The sequence below is a fragment of the Peromyscus maniculatus genome, chromosome 7 (assembly GCF_049852395.1).
Source record: "Peromyscus maniculatus bairdii isolate BWxNUB_F1_BW_parent chromosome 7, HU_Pman_BW_mat_3.1, whole genome shotgun sequence".
Taxonomy (NCBI): domain Eukaryota; kingdom Metazoa; phylum Chordata; class Mammalia; order Rodentia; family Cricetidae; genus Peromyscus; species Peromyscus maniculatus.
The window spans coordinates 37,608,938-37,633,568 of NC_134858.1; the positions used below are offsets into that span (position 1 = coordinate 37,608,938).

The 24,631-nt window shown below is 43.7% G+C and overlaps 1 protein-coding gene across 5 annotated transcripts in view; it reads right to left on the minus strand.

Annotated features, from left to right (window-relative positions):
* Jhy (junctional cadherin complex regulator) overlaps positions 1-24,025 on the minus strand; it is a 59,444-nt gene extending 35,419 nt beyond the window's left edge. For 2 of the 5 annotated variants that reach the window (XM_076576060.1, XM_076576059.1), the window contains exons 1-3: positions 23,528-23,605; positions 20,250-20,588; positions 4,335-4,839 (exon numbers count right to left, since the gene is read on the minus strand). In XM_076576060.1, the coding sequence (XP_076432175.1) occupies positions 4,335-4,839; positions 20,250-20,587 (843 nt within the window). In that variant the 5' untranslated portion in view covers position 20,588; positions 23,528-23,605. Of the gene's footprint in view, positions 1-4,334; positions 4,840-20,249; positions 20,589-21,603; positions 23,490-23,527; positions 23,606-23,976 lie in introns of those variants that run through there. The other 3 variants (XM_006981231.4, XM_015999726.3, XM_015999727.3) reach the window with 3 other exon arrangements.
* Positions 24,026-24,631: the final 606 nt, after the last annotated feature.

Here is a 24,631-nt window from a genome sequence, read left to right on the forward strand (position 1 = left end):
AAAATGCCGTTATTATCTCCTCCATAGACCAGAAAGCTGTGTGGCACAAAGAGGTTTAATAGCTCGCACAAGGTCACACAGCTAGCACAGGGCAGAGCCAAGCAACTGTGGCTGCGTTTAGACATTATGTTCTGGTTTCTCGGGCAGGGTAATTGTATTTTACAGAGACATAAATTGGCCTTTATTCTGGTTATGCTGATTTCTTCTCTTGCTGGCATTACTGTACATTTTCATCAACAGGTGAAAATACGTATTAATTATAGGTGGAAATGAATCTCAATGTAGTATTAATTTGCTCTTCTCTTATAGAGACAGATCTGAGTATGTTCACAAGTGCTCAGGAGCCACGGTGTGTTAACGTCTCTGGGACTTGCCCATCCTGAAGCTTTTTGGTACGTTCCTCCAGTGATTTCAGCCTCCCTCTTATTGAAAAGGAGGAGGGTGTCTTTACCTATTAGATACAGAGTTTTACCTGTGGTAGGAATCAGGGATACTTTCTCCTAGTTTGTTTCTCATATTTTCACGTTGTTTATAGTTTTCTCTGACAGATGTTTTTAATACATACACAGCCAAATTACTAATCTCTTAGGTAATCTAGATTTTTAAATATTTTGGAGTCTTAAGAGGATCTGACTATGTTTTTTTTTCTAATGTTTTGATGGTTTAATTTTAATAATTAAACATTTGATCTATTTGGAGTTTGTTTTGTATGATGGGTGTATTAATCCAGTTTACTGTTTCCCTTGAGCTGCCCCAGGCTGCTCTTTTGAACAGTGCAGCATTTCTTATTGTACCACACAATACATCACCTACAATTAGGTTCTATTTCTAGACTTCTCATTCTATTGTGTTCAGTTTTTCTGTCTATATATGTATTAAATATTGTCCTATTACTTGAAGCCTTGAAATATAACATCCAGCAGGGCTTCACCGTTCATTGCTCATGTGTGTGTTGTGCATGTGGGTGTGTGTACCAGAACATAACTTAAGTGTGTCAGAGGCCTTGAACCAGACCAACGACTCACTGCAATGAACACTTACAAGTAAAGATGTATGGACCAAAGGGTATGCTGTGTGACTCCTGGGTCACACTACAGCTTCCATGCCTAGATTTTTCTTATTTGTTTTTTGTTTGTTTGTTTATTTGGTTGGTTGGTTGAATTTTCTTTTGTTTGCTTGTTTGACTTTTAAATTTTGTTTTTTGTGGGAGAGGTTGCAAGGGCAGAGGGTGGAGCGAGGGGGTGGGGAGATGAATGGGATCGGGGTTCATGATATGAAATTCACAAAGAATCAATAAAAAGTAAAAAAAAAAAAGTGGTTTTCTGTGTTATTCTCCTTGTGATTGCCTTGAGACGGGGTCTCTCCTTGAACTAGAGCTTGCTGTCTTGTCTAAGCTGGTCGGCCTTCAGTGAGCTCTTGGGACCTGTCTGTTCTTACTGTTCCGCATGCTGGGGTCACAGGAGCAAATAGCCATGCCAGGCTTTTTATAGGGGTCTTGGGGATTTGAACTCAGGTCCTCAAGCTTGTAAAGCATATACTCTTACCACTGAGCCATTTCCCTCTTTCCAGACCCAGCATTAACTCTTATTTTCCATAGCTTTCTTTATTATGATCACTTATTATAAACTTAGTAATCAGGGTTTTTTTTTTTTTTTTGAGACAGGTTTTCTCTGTGTAACTTTGGTGCCTACCCTGGATCTCGCTCTGTAGACCAGGCTGACCTCAAATTCACAGAGATCCACCTGACTCTACCTCCCAGTGCTGGGACTAAAGGCGTGAGCCACCGTCGCCTGGCAGTAATTAGCTTTTTAACTTTTATTAAAAATACAACCACCCAACCAAGCAGGATCAGAAGTTCAAGGACATCTTCAGCTACCTAGAGTTCAGGACAGCATGGGCCATACTACACTGTGTCTCAAAAACCAAAACTAGACAAAAAAAAAAAAAAAAAAAAGACAAAGAAAATCAACCATGTATCAGTGGAAGAAACTGTCACATGCTTATATGTAACAGTCAAAAAGAACACACAAATTTCTATATTACTGAATATATTCAATAAAACAAATGACATAAAGATATCTTTATGACACTGCTATATTAAACACCTCTCTACCCTTTTAAAAAGAGTAAGAAGAAAAACATCCATCTTGGAATTTTTAGCATTAAGATATTTGAACCCATAGCAAGGATGGACAAACAACATCTCCTTCAAACAGCAAGTCAAGAGCTCAGAGACAGAAAAATCTATGAATTCAAGGTTTCCTCTGTGACAAAGCAAAAAGAAAGACCAGGCTATGAGAACGCCGACCGACAAACCCTGTGATTGATTGCCACGATAACTTGTAACCACTACCGAAATTAGCAGCTAAGGAGTCAGCCACAAAGTTCATGGTAAATCTGTTTTCCTCTTGTACTGGGAGTAGAATTCTTTCTTTTGGCCTCGCCATTGCCTGTTCCATGACGAGCTTGTCTAGGAACCCTTTAGAACATAGCGGAAAGAGCTGGATGCAGTCCTAGTGCTCAAGAGGCTGAGGCAGGATGAGTGCCGTGAGGCGGAGATGGCCTCCAGTTTGAGGCCAGCCAGGAGCAGCCTGAGCTATAGAGCAAGACCCCGACTCAAAACGGAAAACAATCTGGCAATGACAAGTATTATCCGAGGCTGGGAGAGACGACCAGCACTAGACATTTTCATTCTTGAATTCATTTGGATGTTTAAGTCAGCAGTCAAGTAAAACTTGAAATTTCACTTAAGTTTCATGAAACAAAAAGTATGTTTATATTTCAAACAGTCAAAAAATGTTGAGTTAAATGTTCTGTAACCATTCCTGTGTTTTATTGCTCGTTACAAAGGTAAAGATGTCAATACCTAATCCTTGAAAGGGACTCCACCTTCATAGGTGATGAATTCCAAGCTGTTCTCCATTAGGGGCATTGAATTGCTGATGAGCCAAGCTCTTTACTTGAGTCTACAGGATCTATGGCACATTCACTAGGACGTGAGCTGAAGGGGTTCTTATTTGTGTCCAGGAAATAAAGCTATTTTGTAACGGTATTTTTCTTCTTCTTGTGTATGTGAATGTGTATGTGCATGTATATGTATATGTGGTATGTGAAGGTGTTTGTGTGAGTGTTTCAGACAAGGTCTTGTTACATAGTCCAGGCTAGCCTCATACTTGTCATCCTCCAACCTCAGGGTTTTGAGTGATGAGACTACAGGTGTGCCTGGCTCCCCACAGGCCCATCACTCGGAAAATAACTTCTCCTCAAAATGACCAGATGAGGGAAAGAGGGCATTCATTGTCTTTCTCATTTTACATATGCAGAGTCCAAGCCACAGTCATTTCATACTGCTTGTACAGGACAGTGGGGGGGGGCAGTGCAGTGATTATCAATGGGAACGGATAAGATAAAGAGTCATTTAAATAAATAAAAAGAAAAATCTTTCATGCTGTGCTCTGCTTCACAACCTCCCCAGCCCACACGCAACCCTTGCTCAGGACCCAGGACCCAGCACCCAGCACCTACATGGAATCTGGGTGTAGAATCATTTCTTATGAAATCATTTCTTATGAGCTGTGGTTCTTGGGGTGAATGCGCCTCGTTACTACTTCCAATGTGCTGGGTCGCTTTGCAAGGTTGCAACCAATGTTGAGGTGAGAACAAAGACAGGCAACGCAGGGAATTAAAGGCTCAGCCCTGCATTCCATCTCTTGGAACACACAGAAGGAATACATTCCAAGGCACACACGTGGGGTACAGACATACATGCAGGCAAATCACAAGTACACATAAAACAAACATTTAGAAACTTTCATGGGTCTTTGAATGGAGACATTTTAGAGAGAGCAATTGATGGTAGCGGTTACAGCCCTGTAAACCACAGGCATGTTTTAGTTTGCCCTTAAGGACTTAGAGGGTCCTAACATTCATTCTACAAGGAGCCGCTGGGCTAGCAAGGTGGCGCAGCTGGTAAAGGCACTTACCACCAAGTCTGGTGACCTGAGGTGGATCCTCAGGATCCGCAAGGAGAAAAGAAGTGATTCCCACAAGCTGACTTCAATCACAACCACATACATACATACGTACACCCACACCCATACACCACACACACACACACACACACACACACACACACACACACACACACACACACACACACGGGGAAGTGGAGGCAGCAGCAGAGGACAGTATGCACTAATATGGAAGCATTTGCTCTACCCAGGCAAGTGGTTACTATGGCATCATCACCCAGAAGGAAGAGACGTCCAAGCCATTTCAGACAAAGGCAAATCCCAGGGCAACTCAGAAGGGACGCTTAAGCAGCAGCTACGCACCTGTTCGAGGCGAGTCTCTCCTCTTTTTTTATTGTGAAGTTGAAGGTAAGAGTCTGTTTTAGGAGTAGGTAATCCCAGAGTCAGCTTGTTTTTTTCCACAAAATATTGTTTGGACTTCCTTCTCCGGGGCCCCCGCGATCCTGGCAGGAATACTTCGTTGTGTGAACTTGAGCTCTTCAGGTACTGAGAGAGGTCACTGGACTTCTCCTCCTGGTCACTGTCGCTTAGTTCTGAAAAGGACTCGTTTTGACGGGTGCCACGCTCATAGTTTGGGCTTAGGAACTCACTTCCAAGCAAGGAGGCTTCACTCTGAGGACTCCTCTTCTCTTGGCCTTTCCCTGCTGAGAGTCCCATTGACGGCTCCCTGGAAGGGTAGAGTGGAGCCAGAGGCAGGCTTTCTGAAGAGCTATTGGCAGACCCAGGCAATGGCGGCTCCTCCTCCTTCTTATTCTTCCAGTTGGGATCATATCGGAGGTCTGAATATTTGTCTTCTACATGATGATGGCTGTCCAAAGCAGAAAAGAAATAAGAAGTCCTTAATTAAGGTAAATCCCCAGGGGTTTCCCCTAAAGGGACAGTCCCCAACTGAGACAGACCCACTAAAAAGTTCACACACACAAAAATAATAATAAAATAAACTCTATTCTATTCAGTTCATCATTTTATTCAAACTCAATCTCGGGTTCTGTCCCCTGATTTCCTTTTCACTATCTAGATGGTGAAGGTGCATCGAAGACTCAGATTAGAACCACAGAGAAGGTCTAACTCCCCAAGTTCACTGAAATCTGTAGTAAAAATGGACACTGACTACATTCTAAAAGCCAGAAAACCGACGAAATTGAAACGTCCGCAGCGTTAAACCAGTATGTCTCTATGGTTCCAAGAGTCCTATTACTTACGCATACCAACGATGATCTGGTGTGACTCCTGCTGAAGATAAAAGTACAGTTCACACAGGCCGGCGAGGCTTGTAGCTCAGTTGACAAAGTGCTGCCGAATGTTCTAGCCCCAGCAGTAGGCATGGTGGCACACCCTTGGGTCCCAGCACTAGGGAGGTGGTGGGCGACTCGGAAGTTCAAGGTCGTCCTTGACTAAAAGGCGCATTGAAGGTCAACCCTGGCTACATGAAACCCTGTCTCAAAAAGGAAGGAAGAGAGAGGGGCCAGGGGAAGGAAAAGAAAGAAGGGGGAAATGTAGCAATTCATGCCTTAGCTGGTTATAGGCATATTTGGTTATTTCTTTCTAGGAAAGGAAGTACCTAATGTCGCCTTGAATGTCTCCTCTCGGGATGAAAGCCAGGTTTTTTAATCCCAATCGAATGTCTACACAGGCTCATCTTTCTTTTCAAGAATTTTGGTTTTCCCTTCCTCTTACCCATAGAGTTTTATCAAATGTTCCACAGAAAACCCCACAAGGCTTAGACTCAGACTGTGGCTCACAGTGTCTTGGTTGTCAGGGCCATGCTCAGGAGCCTCAGGGGACAGGTCAGCATGAGCCTCAAGTTCTAGGACAGTCTCAATTAAGGTTAAGCACATGGTCCTGTCTGAGGGAAGTTAACTAGACCCCAAATAAAGTCCTCCCTCCTGCCCGAGACAGTCTCAATTTGTAAAGTAGCCCTCTAGTCTTAACCGAAAAAGAAAAAAAAAATGAAGAAAGCTGGTAATATGGCATATTTAATGGCCTCTTTGATCTTCAGAAGCTAAATGGGAGAGATTTTTTCCTTGCTGAGGACAGTGGATGCAATCCTCTAATCAAAAAGAAAATGTAAATCACCCAGCTTTTTATGCTATTTGATATTCCCGTTTACAGAGGACATAATTTTGTGCTGGGTAAACAAACTAATGGTCTCTAAAATGCTAATTTACCCATCTTAATGTGGACCTAGATTTCTTTGATTCAATGTAAAGCAAAAACTGGACAAGAAGCCGACACTCGCCGGCTTTACTAAATTGTCTGCGAGTTTTCCAGCTGTCCTAAGAAGGTGGAAAACCTCGGGATGCAGGCAGCTTTTCCTTTTCCTAGACGGGCTCCTCCTCAGCCAAACTCCAGAGGGAGAATGATCCATCTGTCAGGAAACGAGACTTCACTGTTTCTCCACCACGACACCACAGGATGGCCGGTCTTCAGGGCCGTGATGGGTAGGTGCCTCCTCCTGTGGGTTGTCTGTCCTACAAACTTCCGTAGTGGACACCGGGCCTTTCACCTTTCATATTCAAGGTAGTTTGTCTCAAATGGGGCTGTGGAATTTCTTCCCCTTCTCACAGTTGACTAAAGTTCAGCCGGAAGCGGTGTATCTTACAGTGCTCTGTGCTCCACCCATGCGCTCATTCACTTTTCACTCTGATGCTGTTCTTGCCTAACTCAGGTCCTGGGCAGCAGGGACTTCGCTGTGCCTTCCTGCCCAAATCTCTGCCTTAGTACAGGGCAGCGCTCTAGGGCATACAAGTTAAATGCTTCTAGAATAACTGGATGATCTCCATAAATATTCCAACACAATTACAGCAGTTGATATTTATTTTAAAAAGTAGCAACATAATTAAAATCTGAACATGAAGACGCTTCTTTCACTGGGACAAATTAGTGGATGATTTTAGGGTTTATCTTCTATTAAGTGACCTAAGGGTCAATTGCAGTTGTTTATTTACATGGAGAAGAAAGCTCAATTATTATCTTCAAGCAAATCCAACTTCAAACAAACAAACAAAAGCTGTATTCCCTTATCCGTGGTTTACTGGAAGAAAAAACTCAGCTCTATTTTTTTATTCATTAGTTCACTCTCTGGGTTGACAAGTGTTTCCTGAGCACTTTCTCAGCTGGGGAGATAGACTGGTTAGATAGCACAGTGTTGAGGAAACAAAGAAACCCAACAATTAACGCTTCAGAGGGATGCCTGCTCTGGGGGGACCACAGGGCCACCTGGATTCAGGATGGAACTTGCTTGTTTCTCAGGAGGCTGGGGAGAGCTTTGGGTAGGAAGTCATGGCCTCAACCTAAGGCCGAGGAAATGGGCACCAGGCTGAGAGAACAGCAAGACAGAGGGGTGGAGGGGAGCCTTGCTTCTCAAGAGCAGATGCTTTGCCGATAAGGGGAGGCGGAGAGGAGGAAGGCTGGGTCTCAGAGCTCAAGGTTCACCACAGGTCAGATCTGCAAGGACCTCACAACTCTGGAAGAGTTTGGGCTTAGCTGAATTATCTGAGTGCTTAATTATAGAGAGGCTGGTAATCAATTAAGGACAGCCAAAGGGATGAGCTTCAGGTCAGCCTTACACACACATTATTGTGAAGACATTTAGAACGGTCTTCTTGGTGATCAGATGAGGCATCACTGGGCTGGAGGGATGAGCCAGTGGCTAAGAGCACTTGTTGCTCTTACAGAGGACCTGGTGTTCGGTTCCCAGGACCCACATGATGGCTCATAACCACCAGTAACTCCAGTTCCAGGAGATCCATATTCAATTGTTCAATAATATCTCAAAACCCACTCCAACCTTGTCATCCTGTGAGCCTTAGATAAATCACTTACTGGTAGAGCTGGTGGTTTTTTTTGTTTTTTTTTGTTTTTTTTGTTTTTTTTGTTTTTTTTTTTTAAGGTAGTTGCTATAGTTAGGATTTTAAATGCCCCACAGGGGCCCATGTGTTGAAGGTTTGTTCTCCAGCTTGTGACAGCACTAAGAAGTGATTGAACCTTTAGGAGACCGGGCCTCCTGGGAAAACTAAGTCACTGGAGCCACACCCTTTGGGCTGCTGGAACTAAGAATGGTTCTCCGTTTCTTGGGCTCCAGGGGGGGTGAACAGACCTCCTCTCCCAGGAGCTCCTGCCTCGATATTGGCACAGGCCTCAAGAAGCAGGCTCGAATGCCGTGGAAGAGTGGGCCCAGAGAGTGGGTCTCCTTTTAAGGGGTCTGTTTCTAGCATCTCATCACAATCATGGAAAGATAACACAAGGGCCTCTGATGTTTGGAGGGAAGGCATTCCCCTCTTTTTACACCGGCGATCACATCGGAAACACTGGAGCCTCACTCCGACTGCTCACAGCGCTGAACCAGCATCAAACAGTGACAGCCACCTACACGCGCACGCTGCCTTCTTTCTCTGCACAACGACGTGGAGTTTTCTGGCTCTGGGAGATGTTCCAGGGGAGTGCACAAGGACAGCAGCTCTAGGACAGAAAGAACTGCCTGCCCTCAACTTCTGATGCCACTGAATACTCTGTGAATGACTCTTTAACTCAGTGCCTGGCACAGAGTAAGGACGGAGTAAACAGTAGCCCGGAGAATACCGCAATGAGCTCTGCCGCCGGGTTTTGCTCACTGCCAACTGCACTCGGTCTCCAGGACGTAACACACTTGTTGTGTACTATGCTTCCTCCTGATGGAGCTCAAGGGATCCTTCTTCCCCCCAGGGCTTAAGATATTTTAAGAGGCTCTAAATGGTGCCCTAGTGGCCTGAAAGATATAACACTCATTAAAAAAAAAAAAAATCCAGTTTTTAGTCACAACTTAGGTTCTGTGGGAAATGTCTGAACCATAATTTAGGAAATGGGATTAAGAAATATCGTGAATCCACATGATGAACTATTTTAACAACCACTAAAACTTGATAAGAGAGATACAAGTAAGAAAATTAAATTGTTTTGTACCTTTCAGAGAACCAATAACTTCGAGGCCCTGACAGATTGCCTTTCTTTAAGAAATGGCAGCTTGGAAGAGCATCACGCCTACAGAGCTCGATGTTTTAAGCAGAAACTAGACGACATGAAAGGGGCTGGGAGTTAACAAGAAGAGATGAGCTGCCGAGAAACATGTTTCTGAACCAGTTGTCAGAAGGGAAGCATGTATTATACAGAAATAAAACCAGAACTACCATGGTTCCCACCGAAGCTTTAATGACTCAGTGCCATCTACACCGGCAATGGCTGTCTTCAAACACCCCCTTCACCGTTTCAAATGGAAGACATGTTGAAACTAATGGAGGCTTTTTTTTTTTTTTTTTTTTTCAAAATCATGTGCATGGAAAACTGTAACGCTTCCCAGAAATAAATCGAATTGTTGAAACAGAACATGATACTAAAGGAGCCCATTGTACCGAGCTCGTGTGGTAAGAAGCCCAATTGTGTTTTGCAGTCTGGGTCAACACACAGGGACAAAATGAGTGTGAAGTGCTCTTTCACGGGCAATCATCTGCACACAAAACATGCACCTCTTCCCCTCCTCATCCGACAGGAAGGTCACGCAGACAATGAGAACACAACTCTTTTGTTACCCTTCAGACAACAGATGTCGGGGCTCCTCTTTAGAGGCCTGGGTTAGAAACGGATGCAGAGAGGCGAGGGAGTGGGGAGGGGCATCTCATGTGTGTTCAGTGGGGTCTTTGCTGCCTTTAATGGACCCTGTTTGAGTCCGTGCTGTGATAACTTCAAACAAAATAAAATCAAATCTCCATTTAATGAAGAGCCTCATACTCAGTTTGTATTCAATCAAAAAATTACTAAAATTAGAGCATGTTTCTAGTTCAATTAACATCCTTTGCACTCACAATAAAATATTCAATAACTGGCCATTTTGCCTGCTGAGGAGCGGAATAAAAGCGAAGCCCACGTCAGTTAGCTGTTACTTATTTACCACTCTATGTTAAGCAGGCAGTTAGACTGAAACTGCACATGTTATTACTGATTTAGGTTTCATTTAATCCTTTGAAACAGAATAATTATTCCCAATTTATATGCCATTAAATCTTTTATGCACACGAGCAGCAAATTCAATTTTTGTTTAAGTGTAGAGTTTGTGGTGTTTTTTAAAGGAGCCACAAAACACCATTGTTTCTGAGATTCCTAAGTCCTGCCTCATCTTGCTCTTCTCATCGATGGCATTTAAGGAAATAAAATGCAATAAATCTAAAAGATTAAAAAGTCACTTTTGCAGGTATGAAATAAAGTGTTTCCACAGACACGCTTTGTGGAGATTATTTGTAACCCATAAATTTTCATTTAATGGAGGCATTTATTTTACTTAAATAATTAAACATTTTAATAGAAAAAATAATAGCTCAATGAACTGAAAGTAAAGCCTGTCTATAAAACACACTCAAGTGAAGGGGGCTAATTGTTATTTAATGAACTTTGCTTACAGCAATTACATTATTTAGATAATTTTGACCCAAATCCCTTTCTTTTTCAACAACAGACTTGTGTTCTTTTGTTGCTGTTTTTTGTTTATTTGTTTGTTTATTTGACTTTTTGGCAGGGCTTCTCCACACAGCCTTGGCTGTCATTCTAGAACTCACTCTGTAGACCAGGCTGGCCTCAAACTCACAGAGATCCATCCACCTGCCTCTGTCTCCCAAGTGCTGAGATTAAAGGTGGGCTCCACCACACTGGGCTTCAACAATGCATTTGTGATTGTTATAACCAGACATTTGTCCCAAGTTATTGCTAGGACCAATTTCAACTCAAGGTGGACCTGGGAATAAAGGGGAAATAAATGATCTAAGCAGCACGTGCTAGTGATCTCAATGTACAATCCTAGCACCTCACTCTACTGAGACGACAGTGAAGCAGGACGAAGGCTACACCGTCCCAAGAAACGCCGTATTGTTATAGTGGTCTTGACCAGGGTTCTGCTGAATCCTGTTAAGGAAAAATTTCTCCTGGTCAATGGAGTCTACCTCTAGTCTGGGTATGAACCTAACATTCCAAGCTACTCAAACTTAAGAGTCAATGCAGTTGAGTCAATCAGTCATCTGGCTAAGGAGCAACCCCTCAGGAAGGTGGATTTCCTTAATGCCATGTTAAAAAGAATAATTATCCCTTTAATGAGATAATGTACCTTTCCTTCCCAGAAAACTTGGTTTTCATGCAGTAACTACAGGCCTGCCACGAGGCTCTGTTAAGTGGGCCTATTGATTTTCCCATGATGTTAAATATAAATTCCAATACCATTAATCTGATATTTAAAATGTAAAATATATATTGTCTAAAGAAAACCTAAATACCCAAAAGTCTTAAAAGTTGAGGCTGTGACTCAGAAAGGTATATTTCCCCCTTTCTTTTTTTCTATTTATTTCTTTTACATGGTGGCCAGAGCATAAATATTCTTTCTCTGGTACTTTGGGCTTTTTTTTTTTTTTAACGTTCTCTCTGAAGCTCTCTCCCTTTGCTCTGTAGTTGCTTCCTGAACCTCTATGCCTAACTCAAAAAGATGCAGCCTTTTCCTCTTACTAATTTTTATTTTTTTATTTAATGTGTATGGGTGTATGTATGTGTATGCACCACTTGCATCAATGCCTAAGGAGGCCAGAAGAGGGCGTAGGATCCCTTGGAACTGGAGTTACAGAGGCGTGTGAAGCACCATGTGTGTTCTGGAAACCAAACTCCAGGTCCTCGCAAGAGCAGCAAGTGTTCTTTATTGTGGAGCTATCTCTCCAGCCCCTTCCCCTTCTTCCTTCTTCTTGTTCTTGTTCTTGTTCTTCTTGTTCTTGTTCTTGTTCTTGTTCTTCTTGTTCTTGTTCTTCTTCTTGTTCTTGTTCTTCTTCTTGTTCTTGTTCTTCTTCTTGTTCTTGTTCTTCTTCTTGTTCTTGTTCTTCTTCTTGTTCTTCTTGTTCTTCTTCTTCTTCTTCCTTCTTCCTCCTACTCTTCTTCCTCTTCCTCTTCTTTCTCTTCTTCCTTCTTCTTCCTCCTACTCCTCCTTCCTCTTCCTCTTCTTTCTCTTCTTCATCTTATTCTTCTTCCTCTTCCTTCTTCTTCCTATTCCTTTTCCTCCTCCCCTTCCACCTCCTCTTCTTCCTCTTCCTCCTTTTTCACGAGTAAGATGGGGCTCCTCAAAATTTCTGGTAATTGTGGCACAGCATTTGGAGCTACATTTTCTCTCTCCAAGTGAGCGTTTATGACATGACTTGTGGACATTTTCTATGGAAAATTTGAGTGTTCCTTTTACTCACCAAAACAATGGTTAAGAGTAGAGATTTTTCTTTTGAGATAGGTGTCTACCCTTGAACTTCTAATTAGCTCAGAATGAACTTTGGACCATTCTGACTCACACTCCTTAGGCCTGGGATTACAATATACACCACCATGCCCAGTTTCTTCAGGGCTGGGGATTGAACCCAGGGCTTTGTGCATGCTAGGCAAGCACTCTAGCAACTGAACCACATCCCTAGCCCAAGGCCTCAACTTTTAAGACGTTGGGGTATTCATACCGCCTTTAGACAGCACACATTTTACACTTTAAAGATCAGATTAATGGTATTAAAATTTACATTTGACAACAGGGGGAAACACTGGATAGGTCTTACCCCTGTGTGGTGGTTTGGATGGTCATGGCCACTGTAGGCTCATATATTTGTATGCTTAGTTCCTAATTGGTGGAACTGCTTTGGGAAAGATTAGGAAGTGTAGCCTTGCTGGAAGAGGTGGGGTTTGAGGTTGCAAATGCTCATGCTAGGTTTAGCCTCTTTCTGCTACAAACTTGTGGGTCCGATGTAAGCTCTCAGCTACTGCTCCAATGCCAAGCCTGCCTGACATCACGCTTCCTGCCAGGATGACCATGGACTCAACCTCAGAAACTGTAAGGAAAACCCCAATTAAGTGATTTTTTTCAATAAGTTCCCTCAGTCACAGTGTCTCTTATCAGCAATGGAAACGTAACTAAGACACCCTGTGACCAGGGTCTGTCACTGACTGACCAATGGTGTAAGCTTGAGCAAGTCTCTTTAGTTCTCTAGGTCATGGCTCCTCCTTTTGTATAACAGGAAACCTGGCTGACCTTCCAGACTCTACAAGTTCTAAGAATCTATCACTGTATGAGTTAGGGTGGGCTTATTGTGTGAAATGTCTCAAAGCTAGTAAGTAGTGCGGAAATCATTGCATTTAAATATAATACATTACAAATGATACTAACAAGATTATAAAAACTAGAACTAAAAATGTATTAAACTGGGTTTGATGACTCCCAGTGGGAATCTCAGCACTTAGGAAGGACTTCCATGAGTTCAAGCCCAGCCTAAGCTACACAGTGAAACTCTGCCTCAAATGACCAGATGGGTCCACAAAAAAGGCATTCTATCCTCCTGACTTACGTGACCCACCCCAAAAGTTGTCTTTTGATTTCTGTAACTGCAGCATGATACGTGTTTTCCCACACACAAATAAATTATTATTATTATTATTATTATTATTATTATTATTATTATTATTTATTACTATTATTTTAAAGAAAGGAGGTTGAAAAACTATACCAATCAAAGTTTTCTATACAGCACTCGGGAGGCAGAGCCAGGCGGATCTCTGTGAGTTCGAGGCCAGCCTGGTCTACCAAGTGAGCTCCAGGAAAGGCGCAAAGCTATACAGAGAAACCCTGTCTCGAAAAAACCAAAAAAAAAAAAAAAAAAAAAAAAGTTTTCTATATTTTTCAACTTGTGAGGAAGTGGAAGTAGATCATAAATTGATCTATCCCCTTAGTAACTTGCTATAATATTCTCGATAAACTCACAGGATTGTGGGTAATAAATTGTACTTTCTAGGTTTTTTGTTTTGTTTTGTTTTTTTGTTTTTTCGAGACAGGGTTTCTCTGTGTAGCTTTGTGCCTTTCCTGGAGCTCACTTGGTAGCCCAGGCTGGCCTCCAACTCACAGAGATCCGCCTGGCTCTGCCTCCCAAGTGCTGGGATTAAAGGCATGCGCCGCCACCGCCGCCGCCGCCGCCGCCGCCGCCGCCGCCGCCGCCTCCATCACCACCACCACCACCACCACCACCACCACCACCACCACCACCACCACCACCGCCTGGCCTAGGTTTTTTTTAAAAAAAACTGGTTGTTTACTTACTTGAGCACAAAAACATTCCCCAGTTTTGAAATAAACAAGTAAGGAACTAGCAGATATCTCTGGGGCTCAATAATGGAGAGTTCCCATGAGTCTCTGTGGCTTTAGCATTTCTGGCAGGAGCTTGGCCTTTAATAGACATAATCCATGCTCCCACACACTCCTTACTTCCTCCATGACAGTCTGCCTGTCATGATAGCCCCATGCCTGCTCTGAGGGTTTAACCAAGAAGAAGTTAGTGAGCCTGTGAATGAATGTAAAGCAGAAACAGCTAATACCTACAACAAAAAAACCACCACTCTTATATAACTATTCCCCACATGGTTTGAAATAACTAAGGCTTCAGCTGCTGTTCCCCCCACTCCAAATTATTTAGGACTCCTAGAACATGGTATACAGGATAATACATTTAAAGAAATTGGCCAACCAACGGCCTTAAATGGAAGGTTTTCCTGTCAACAGAAACAGCTGTTAACATAGATGAGTGACATTAGAAAGGAGCAGGAATGAAAGGTAATTCCCATAACTTTCTGAAATGGTCTTCATAATCCTAGAACATTAGAACCAGTCTTAAATGGTTTTCTTGTGTTCCCAACTGATGAAGGAAACAAACAAACAGAAACCCCACAACCCTTATAAGGGACATGAGTCTAGTCTCAGCTTAAATATTTCCCAAATTCTAGAAAACAGCTGGAAGGAAAAAAAGGAAGGAAAAGAGCTGGAGAAATTTGGGAGGAATGGAAACTTGCGGCATTTGATCCTCACTAAGGCTTTCTTTATCCACTCTGCTTGTTTGGACTCTTCACCACTCCTCTTCAAGCCCTAACGTTCATCATCCAACACTTTTCCTGATTCTCGGATTATTACTAGGAGCAACATACTTTAAAGCACCCAAGTGTGTGTGTGTGTGGGTGTATCCTATAACACAGTTTTAAAAACTTTGATTATTGCCAAGTCAGTCCCCCACCCTTTTCCAACAGCTCTTGAATGCTTAACTGAACTGGTAATGGCCCACCATGTTACCTGCCTCCCGTTAATACTTACCTAGCGTACAGTGCATCCTTAGTCAGGACACAACCCCTTGCATACGGTTACTGTGGTTTCCAGGTGATATGAGAGGAAACTACCACTGAGCACTCTAATGTACACATGGCTGTGTCCCAGGGCAATTGCTTAAGAGTAGAAGCTAAGGGCTGGAGGGATGGCTCAGAAGGTTAAGAGCACAGGCTATTCTTCCAGGGGTCCTGAGTTCAATTCCCAAAAATCACATGGTGGCTTACAACCATCTTTAATGAGATCTGATGCCTCTTCTGGCATGCAGGCATACATTCAGACAGAAAAAAAATAGAGGCTACTGTGATCCCTGACCTCATTGTCCAAGGAGAAACACAGTAAATGTCAAATTATTCAGAGGACTCAATATCCTTTAGACAACTTTGTTGCTTTATAAAAATGTATAATTCCACATGCACATTTACTCTGGCTTCAGTTTAGTCCATCCTGAGATGGTTCTATCTTCTATTACTATTATCTTTGTGTGTGCATGAGCACATGTCAATCAGTGCAGGTGTGGAGGTCAGAGGACAACTTGTGTGAGTTGGTCCTCTCCTTCCCCCATGTGGGTCCAGAGGAGTCAAACTTAGGTCCTTAGGCTTGGTAGCAGGTGTCTTTACCTGCTGACCCATCTCAACAGTCCTATGGTCAACATTTCACTAGTTAGTTAGTAAAGTGGAGTCCATGATTGCATATTTCATTTACTACATTGACTTATTCCTTTTATGTGTGTTGGGGTGCACACCACTGCACACGTGGAGGACAGAGAACAACGTGTGGGGTCGGTTCTTTCCTTCTCCTCTATGGGTCTCAGGGATCAAACTCAGGTCACCAGGCTTGGTGCTACATAAACACTTGATGGTAAGACACTTAGACCCATGATTGCATGTTCACAGTGAGAGCCTTGAGCTGAGTCATCGAGAAGCTTACGGGCTCCGCACATGCCCAAGAGCTTCGGTGTCTTATCGGCAAAGTAATGGTAACACCCAAGGTAGGGGCTCCATGTGTCCAGTCCAGAGTTCACTCCCTAGCACCATATTAAGGACTAAGTTTATAAAATATTAAGCCTATCTAGAGGCTCCAACTAAGATAAAGGAAGTAACATAGGGAGCAAGTAGCTCTCCATTGGAAAGAATTATATAAATACTCCTACAAACAAGACGGTATTAAGCACATATGCTTGGGACTGGATGGCGGCTTTCTGACTTTCTTTCTTTCTTTCTTCCTTCCTTCCTTCCTTTCTTTTTTTTTAATGCACCAGACTTGAGAAGGCTTCAGACTAAAGAGGGTATTTCTGACGCCCTGGGCATTACATTGATCTTCTTCTTCGTGAGTGCTGTGTGTCACGAGGCTCATTCTGGAGTGGGGCTTAAGGATTATCACACGATGATCCTCTCTCCACTCTTGATTCATTCACTCCTGTCGATGCTGCTCCAATTTCCATTAAGTGAAGGGTTTTCTCTAATCCATAGACCCTGAACTGTGGCTTTGACTTCTGGATGTTCTAGTCACATCAAAACCTAAGTGTGGGGCTAAGTGATTTGTCAGGCAGCTTTTAAAACTATTGCTTATAAAAGCAGGAAGAAAGGTTTGTCTTGGTTTAAGGCCAGGCCTGGGCTAATTTTTTTTTGAACTACAATCCCCAGAATGCCATCTACCTTGCAGAAATGAAAGCCTGCTTCAATTTTATGTTGAAACCCAAGATCAATTTATTTGTATCATGGCTCATAACTACTTAGATTTGAGTGACAGACCACCGACGAAAGAACCATATAACTAATATGAAGCAGAGAGAGGATCGATACCCAACCACACTTGAATCACATTTTTGAGACATTATTTGGACAAATCCTTCAGTTCTGTTTTCCTTTGTAGTGTGGAACTGGTCCCTTTTCATCCAGTCAATGGAGCACTACATTCTAACAGGTACTAAATGGAGTCCATTCTGTCCCTGCCCTGCGGTTTATAGTCTATCACTGAACATTACCAAGGCAGGGCAAACAGAGGAAAACAGAATTATCTAAGAAACTCTGACCCAGAAGAGGAATCTAACCATACTTTTGACTTTTTGGAAGTATAACCTTTATTTTGAGATGGCTTCTGTAGTAATCAAATTATTCCTGGGAAGTTTAAACAAGGTTAAATTAAAGTCTGGCGCCTGCTAAGCATGGTACAAAAAGAAGAACCAGTGGTGGTGAGGGCATCCGGTGGACTCTTGTCTTGGTTTCCTCACCTTAGAAGTCAGGCAAGGAAACTGTACACCGCAGAAGAAGAACACTTGGGCCTGGAGAGATGCCACAGTGGTTAAGAGCACTTGCTGATTTTCCAGAGGACCCAGATAAGAGTCCCAGCACCCACATGGCAGCTCACAACCATCTCCAACTCCAGTCCAGGGGAGCTGACATCCTCTTCTGGACTCTGTAGACACTGCACACATTGGTGTACATACACACACGCAGGCAAAACACTCATACACATTTTTTTAAAAAAGCATGAGAAACAACAGCAAGGAATTCCTTTTTGATGTCCTCTTTTTTTTTTTTTTTGAGACAGTATTTCTCTGTGTAGTTTTGGTGCCTGTCCTGGATCTTGATCTGTAGACCAGGCTGGCCTCAAACTAACAGAGATCAACCTGGCTCTGCCTCCCGAGTGCTGGAATTAAAGGCCATGCACCTGCCCTGATGTCCTCATTTCTATAAGTAAAACTATTACCATTTCCTATCATGAAGACACCAGATCTCCCATATCAGAGCCAGGATAAAAACATAGAGCACCAAATCAGACTGCCTGAGTGTTCTGCTCAAGTACTCACTAGGTACAACTCGTGGGCATTGAGGCAACATTCAGAAGCCTTCCTGACAACCTTCAAGAGGGGCTGACTACAGTATTTACCTTCTGGGACTCCACAGGATTGGACGTGGTAACATATATAAAGTATGTGGTCCATGAGAGAAGTTCTATACATGATAACTGTTATTACACTTAATCAGTGCCTTCCTTTGTTCCTTCAGCCTCTGTAGCTAATGTTGTGTCCCTGAGCTCTGTCAATTCATATATAAAACAGTTAAAACATTGATTATAAAAACAAATCACCCAGGATTCTGGTGTCTACCCATGGTCTTAGATAATCACACTGTAGCAATCTCTAGACACTGGACTGGTGTGTAGCATAAGGCAAGTTCATAATTACAAGTACAGAAAAATATGCTATTTTGTTCAATGAAATGAATCAATCATTGAAGACTATACCTAAATTGACCTTCTTTAATATAAGCCATGAGGAGCGTCAAGCAATTAAAATTTACCCAAAGGAGAATGTTATACCCTCTCAGAGTGCAGAGGTTTAAGATGTCTGGGCAACCACAGACACTGTGGGCACATATTTCTTCTCCTAAGATTCTATGATTGCATTTCTGCATACATATACCCTAACGGAGTTTATGTATCCAGCAAGCCACAGAAGGATGCACAAAGACACTCATGTGAAATAAGAATTGGAGCAACCTAAATCTATTCATTAGTAGATGTGATGGTTAATGTCGGTTGTCAGCTTGGCAGGAACTAGAATCAAGTAGGGAGCCAGAATAAAGTGCAGTTGCGAGGGCTTCCTAAGTTAACTGACATGAGGAGACCCATCCTAACCGCTGGACAAATAAAAAGGAGGAGGAGCTGAACAGCAGCCCCTCCCCCCCCCCCAGCTTCCTGACCGTAGATGCCATGAGACCAGCGGCCTCAAGCTCCTGCTACGGTGACTTCCTGCCATGATGGACTGCATCCCTGGAAATGTAAGCCGAAACCAACTCTTCATTCCGTAAGGTGCTTCTTATCAAGTGTTTGATCTCAGCAGTGGGAGAAGTAACTTAGGAAGTGGGTAAGCTGTACTTCCATACAACTCACCTTACTTATAAGATTAACCAAAGCACAGCAGGAAAATGCCAAAGACACACCGTTGACCGAGGAGACTAGAGATGTATATGTATATCCTCACTAACTTAGGCGCCCATGAAGGCAATGAGCAAGTAAAGAGGTGATAAAAAAAAAAAGGATGTGCAGCCACATCAGCATAGTTTTGATCACTTTCGAGGAGGAAGACAGAGAAAGGATAGGAAAGGATAGAAGGCAACTATTTTTTTTTCTTTTTTAGACGCCTGTGTCTCTGTGAATCTGCGTACAGGAATGTGCAGTTAAATGCAGGCATCTTTGGAGGCCAGAGGTGTCAGAGCCTCTGGAGCTAGAGTTCTGGGCAGCAGTGAGCTGCTGTTGTGGGTGCTGGGAACCGAACTCTAAAGGCAGTTTGGATTCTTAATCATTGAATCTTCTCTCTGGCCCCAGCAAGGAAATGAGTGAATGATATTTATGATTATGACTCTAAAATAATCTAATGTAAATATAGCATTAAGGGTTGTATGTGTCATCTTTTCCCTGTGGTTTTTTTTTTTTTAACAATAAATATTTTTCACCTCAAAAAGCTGACAGGCGTGGGTCTGGCTCAGTGGCACAGTGCTTGCCTACTCTGCCCAAGGCTCTGAATCTGGTCCACAGAATCAGAAAACAAACAAAAACAGTGAAACATGGCATTAATAAGAAAAGAAAAAAAAAACGTGCCTTCAAATCACTATGAGCTTAGACAAATTATTTCTTCTCTGTTCGCCTCATTTCCCCCAACTTTAATGTGGGAACCACAGTCCCTTCCCTACACAATGACAGTGCAGAACCACGTGAAAACGCTCTTTAAAAATGTCTACAGTATTGATACTGTTGTAATAATCATTACTAGCAGGACATTATTAGAGTTCCAGGACAGTCAGGACTATTACACAGAGAAACCCTGTCTTGGGGGAGAAAAAAAAGAGGAGGAAGAGGAAGAGGAGGAGAAGGAAGAGGAAGAGGAGGTGGGGGAGGAGGTGGTGAAACCAATGAGCCACGCTGCCCTTGGTTGCTTGGAGACCTGCTTCTTCACATTGCTCACTAAGACAGCCCATCCTTTCTCACCTGGCAAGGTACCAGAGATTAATGAACATGACTCCTTTCACAGGCCAGTTCCTCACCTGTGATTCACGCCACCGCGGGCTCCCGGGTCGTCCTTGTCGGCCCCGTGGGCTGCCTTTCTGTTCACTTCCTCGTCTGGCTCACTCAGGCTTTCCTGGTCAGGGCTGTCCTCTTCTAAGCTGTCAGGTTCCATATTTTTGTCCTGGATTTGGTCCTCAACTTTGGACTGGACCTTAATGTCTTGGGGGAGGCTTTCCGAATCTGATTCTAAGGAGTCTTTTGAAATCTGACTTAAGTCTTCTTTCTTAAAGGCGCTGCCTGAAGGCTGGGTCCTCAGGTTGGTATGATGGACAGGAGACTGACTGGAGAGCTTGGGAACTGGTTTATATTTACTCATCCTGAAAAACAGCAACATGAACGGGAACGCACTTGTTAACAGAAGCAGTTAGCTAACATTTATAATTGTGGCTGTCAAAAGCATTGCTTAAAAATTATATTTATGTTACTCGGTGGCTACTGAAATCATAATGGCAATGTTTGTCAAAAATGTCAATGAGCAAGAGAACCTTGTTATATTATCTGCAGGCTTTTGAAGGCACCCTTTTGAGAGTGTGAGCAAGGAAGGCTTATTGGAAAAATGATTGTTTTTCTCTCTGCAGAAACACATCTGATTTAGGGCCCATGAGCGGCCTGAGTAATCGAATGAGGTTTTATTGAGGAAATCAAATGGCTGCTTGAAAGCAGATTCTGTTTCCAGCTTCCAAGGGCTTCTTACAAACAAGCCGGAACAAAGCCAAATGGTTAATTGTGAGCAGTGCTTTTGGTGGCTTTATTTCAAATGCCCAGGGCAAGTGTGTGTGTGTGTGTGTGTGTGTGTGTGTGTGTGTGTGTGTGTGTGTGTACATCCTGTTCAGTAGCAGTCATAGATGCTCTCAAACAGGTTTAGGGTTTACCATTTAGAGACTAAAGGAGAGAAAAGCATGATTTCCCCAACTAGAACTGTAATACACAGAGTGCTTCATTCCTAGACCATTATCAGCTGGCTCCATCATTTAGAAAAGGCTTTTGCTACCCAGGATGCTGCTAGAGAGGAGTGTATAATTTGGTGGCCATTACATGGAGATCAATCTCAGCTCAGTATTAAACAACAATAACAACAATGTAATAATAATGGTTAAAAATGTTCAATAAACAAGGTGTGTTGGTGCATGCTGATAGGCTAAGCACTTTGGAGAGGGGAGGAGGAAGGTCAAGCGATGGAAGGAGGCCAGCTTGGGCTGCATGAGACCCTATCTAAAAACAAACAAACAAACAAACAAACAAACAAACAAACAACAAATCCAAACTGTTCAACAAAAGGTTTGTGAATCCTGTCAGTGAGTGACTCACAACACAGGCTGGACATCCACCTACCTGGAATAGATGCTGTCCTTGAGCAAAGCTGGGTAGGTAGGAGACTGGCCTACATAACATTACAGCTAGGAGATAGTGCAGTCTGTCCGTCCCTTCTAACTTCCTTAAGAGTGTGATTCCAAGTGAACCCTCACTGTCTCCAAGGGCTACAATAGTGACCCATGAGACAGTTTACAGAAAAATGCTTTGAGTTCACACAGGCTTGGGAGATGATGGTTGGGGTTGGATTTCCTTTCATCTCTACCCAGTGTTTCTCTTTTGGTTTATCTTCTCTCACTGCCTTCACGCTGTGTGTGTGTGTGTGTGTGTGTGTGTGTGTGTGTGTGTGTGTGTGTGTGAGAGAGAGAGAGAGAGAGAGAGAGAGAGAGAGAAACCTTTACCATTGGAGCTATGCTCAAATTTGTTTTGACTGGCTTGCTCACGTTCTTTTGGCAAACCCAATTTTTAATTAATTACCTTGACCTGATTTCTGTTCCTTGAATTACTATTATATTGACCTTGTTGCTAGGGTTTCCAAGGACACAGTCCGGTCCTTGGATGAAAGCACCTTGACAAACACAACAGACAAAAGGTAGTGTTCATACTTAAACAAACATGCAATGATTCTCTGTTTAACGCCACGTTTTTTCTTGGTAGACTAATACATCATTGCCCAATTTTAGATTAGTTTGCCTGCAGTCTCTTATTTAATATGTAAGATCACATTCTGCCATATTTTAATACCATTTGCTTTTCAGGATATCTTTTAGAAAGCAGTGAGCATGAAAACATTTAAAATTAAAAACATTAAAAATCTAAGTCCCTATAAACACCAGTTTTGTTTAAAAGGTCACTGTATTTGAAATCTTGAAAAACAAGCTTAAAAAGCCAGGGCTAGGGGGTATAGCTCACTGATAGAACATGAATGACACCCAGTGTTTAATCTATAACTCCATCAAGAAAAAAAAAGTCACAGTTCATTTCATATTGTTTTTCATACAATAATACAGACCCTTCATTCTGTCTTTTCTTAAATGAGAACCCAGGGTTTCTTGGTAGTAATAAATAAGTAATGGCCATATATGACAATAATTTAGTTGTTGACAGAGTGGTAAGATTTGGGAAGAACGTGAAAGAGCAGAGTGAAATATCCCCCAAATTGGGTTTTCTCTGGAGGCCTGAGCGAGGGAGGGAGGGAGGGAGGGAGGGAGGGAGGGAGGGAGGGAGGGAGGGAGGGAGAGAGAGAGAGAGAGAGAGAGAGAGAGAGAGAGAGAGAGAGAGAGAGAGAGAGAGAGAGAGAGAGAGAATATTACATAAAGAGAGCTGACGCCTCGAATAAAGATACTGAGTGGCTACATTTCAAGAATAACTGCGTAGTAACAACCCATACCAAAAAACCCAAACCAAAACACGGTGAAAACAAAACAAAACAAAAACGGTTGGGCCTCTGCCATTCCTGACCGACAATCCACTTCTTAGTAAACAAGAACGTCATGGACATAGTCCCTAGTGTCTAGGGACTAAGAAACCAGCATCTCTCGGGGATCTGGTGAAGGCCTTCTGTCTCGGCCACTACTTGGGGACACATCCGCTAGGGCAGGGGGACAAGGAGGCCTGCTTAGGATGAACAGGGGATCCAAAGTTGCCCTGTTTGGAACAGGCTGGGTGCTGTCCCATGGGGAATCTCAGGAGTTTCCGCGCCGTTGCCTCTTTCTAAGGGTCAGGACCGGCTGCAGCGGGCGTTTGAAGGTTCGGAGGTGGCGGGTAGGAGGCCCGGACAGGGGGCTGGGGATCGGGCTGCCCCGCCTGGGGGGTCGCGGTGCTGCCTGGGCGCGGTCCTCCCTCCGGGACCACAGGCTCTGCGGCTCCCTCGCGCCCGCCCCGGAGTTCTCGGTACAGCCCGCCCCGCGCGGCCCCTTCCCACCCGCCGGGAACCGCCCGTCACCTGCCGGCGCTGCTGGGCGGCCGCGCCCCCGGCCCCGCAACCTCCGCAGCCCCGGCTCCCGCTGCGGCTCCCGCCCCGCCCGCCCGCCGCTGCCTGGAGACCGGGGCCAACACCGCGCCGCTCGCTCGCTCCCAGCCTCGGGGCCCGGCGCTCCTGCTGCCCGAACCCCGGCTCCGGATGCTCAGGTCCAGCCACCCCGACCCTAGCTAGGAGGAAAAGTGGGGAGGGCAGAGCCCTGCCTCAATGGTGCTGCTGGGGTAGGCAAGACCCACACACCAGGGAGAAAGGAACCCAGTTAGTGACTGGAGAGGGGAGGTAAGAAGAGAAGAGAGGCGGGAGGGAAGGAGAGAGCAAGTGGCCAATAAGCATTTGACCTTCATCGGAAAGGAACTTCATTCACTAATATTCAGAAGAGGGGAAATTAAAGCCACCCAGGACAGCAAACTCACCACTCAGGCATCTTAAGGTGAAAAGTTGGCCACGTGTTGGTGATGCCCCCTGGGAATAACGACAGTCAGAGGGAGTGGCTGGAGAATAAGGAGTGTGCGAGCCTCAAAAAGCCTGAACACCCAAAGGAACAGCCAGATAAACACACCAGTTCCAAGGGTCCAGGGAATCTTATGGATGAAGGACTCTCAAGAGTGTGAACTGGGTAGCTAGCACTTTGGGAAAACGTTTGGCGTTATCTGAGATACGTAGGCACACCGTAGTTCCCAGCAACCTCACCTTTAGACATTCACCTGAAGGAAGCATGCGTTTTTAGGCATCTGTGACAGCTTAAATCCGAAACGTCCCACTCGGGTTCATGGGTTTGAACTCCTGGTTCCTGGCTGCTGGTGGTGTGTTTGTGGTCGGGGGTCTGATCGGTGGAGGTGGGTCACTGGGGCTGGCCTTTGAGGATTACAGCCTATTGCTGAGTTCTCTGCTTTCCATTTACCCCAGGATGTGAAGTGAGTGTGACATGTCCGCCCCTTAGATAGGCCATGCCTTCTCTACCTTGACATGCTGGAACCATAAGCCAAAATAATGACCATTTAGTCACAGCTATGATCAAAGTACCTCATACAGCATCCAAACTGGAGAGTTATGGGGACATAATATCAA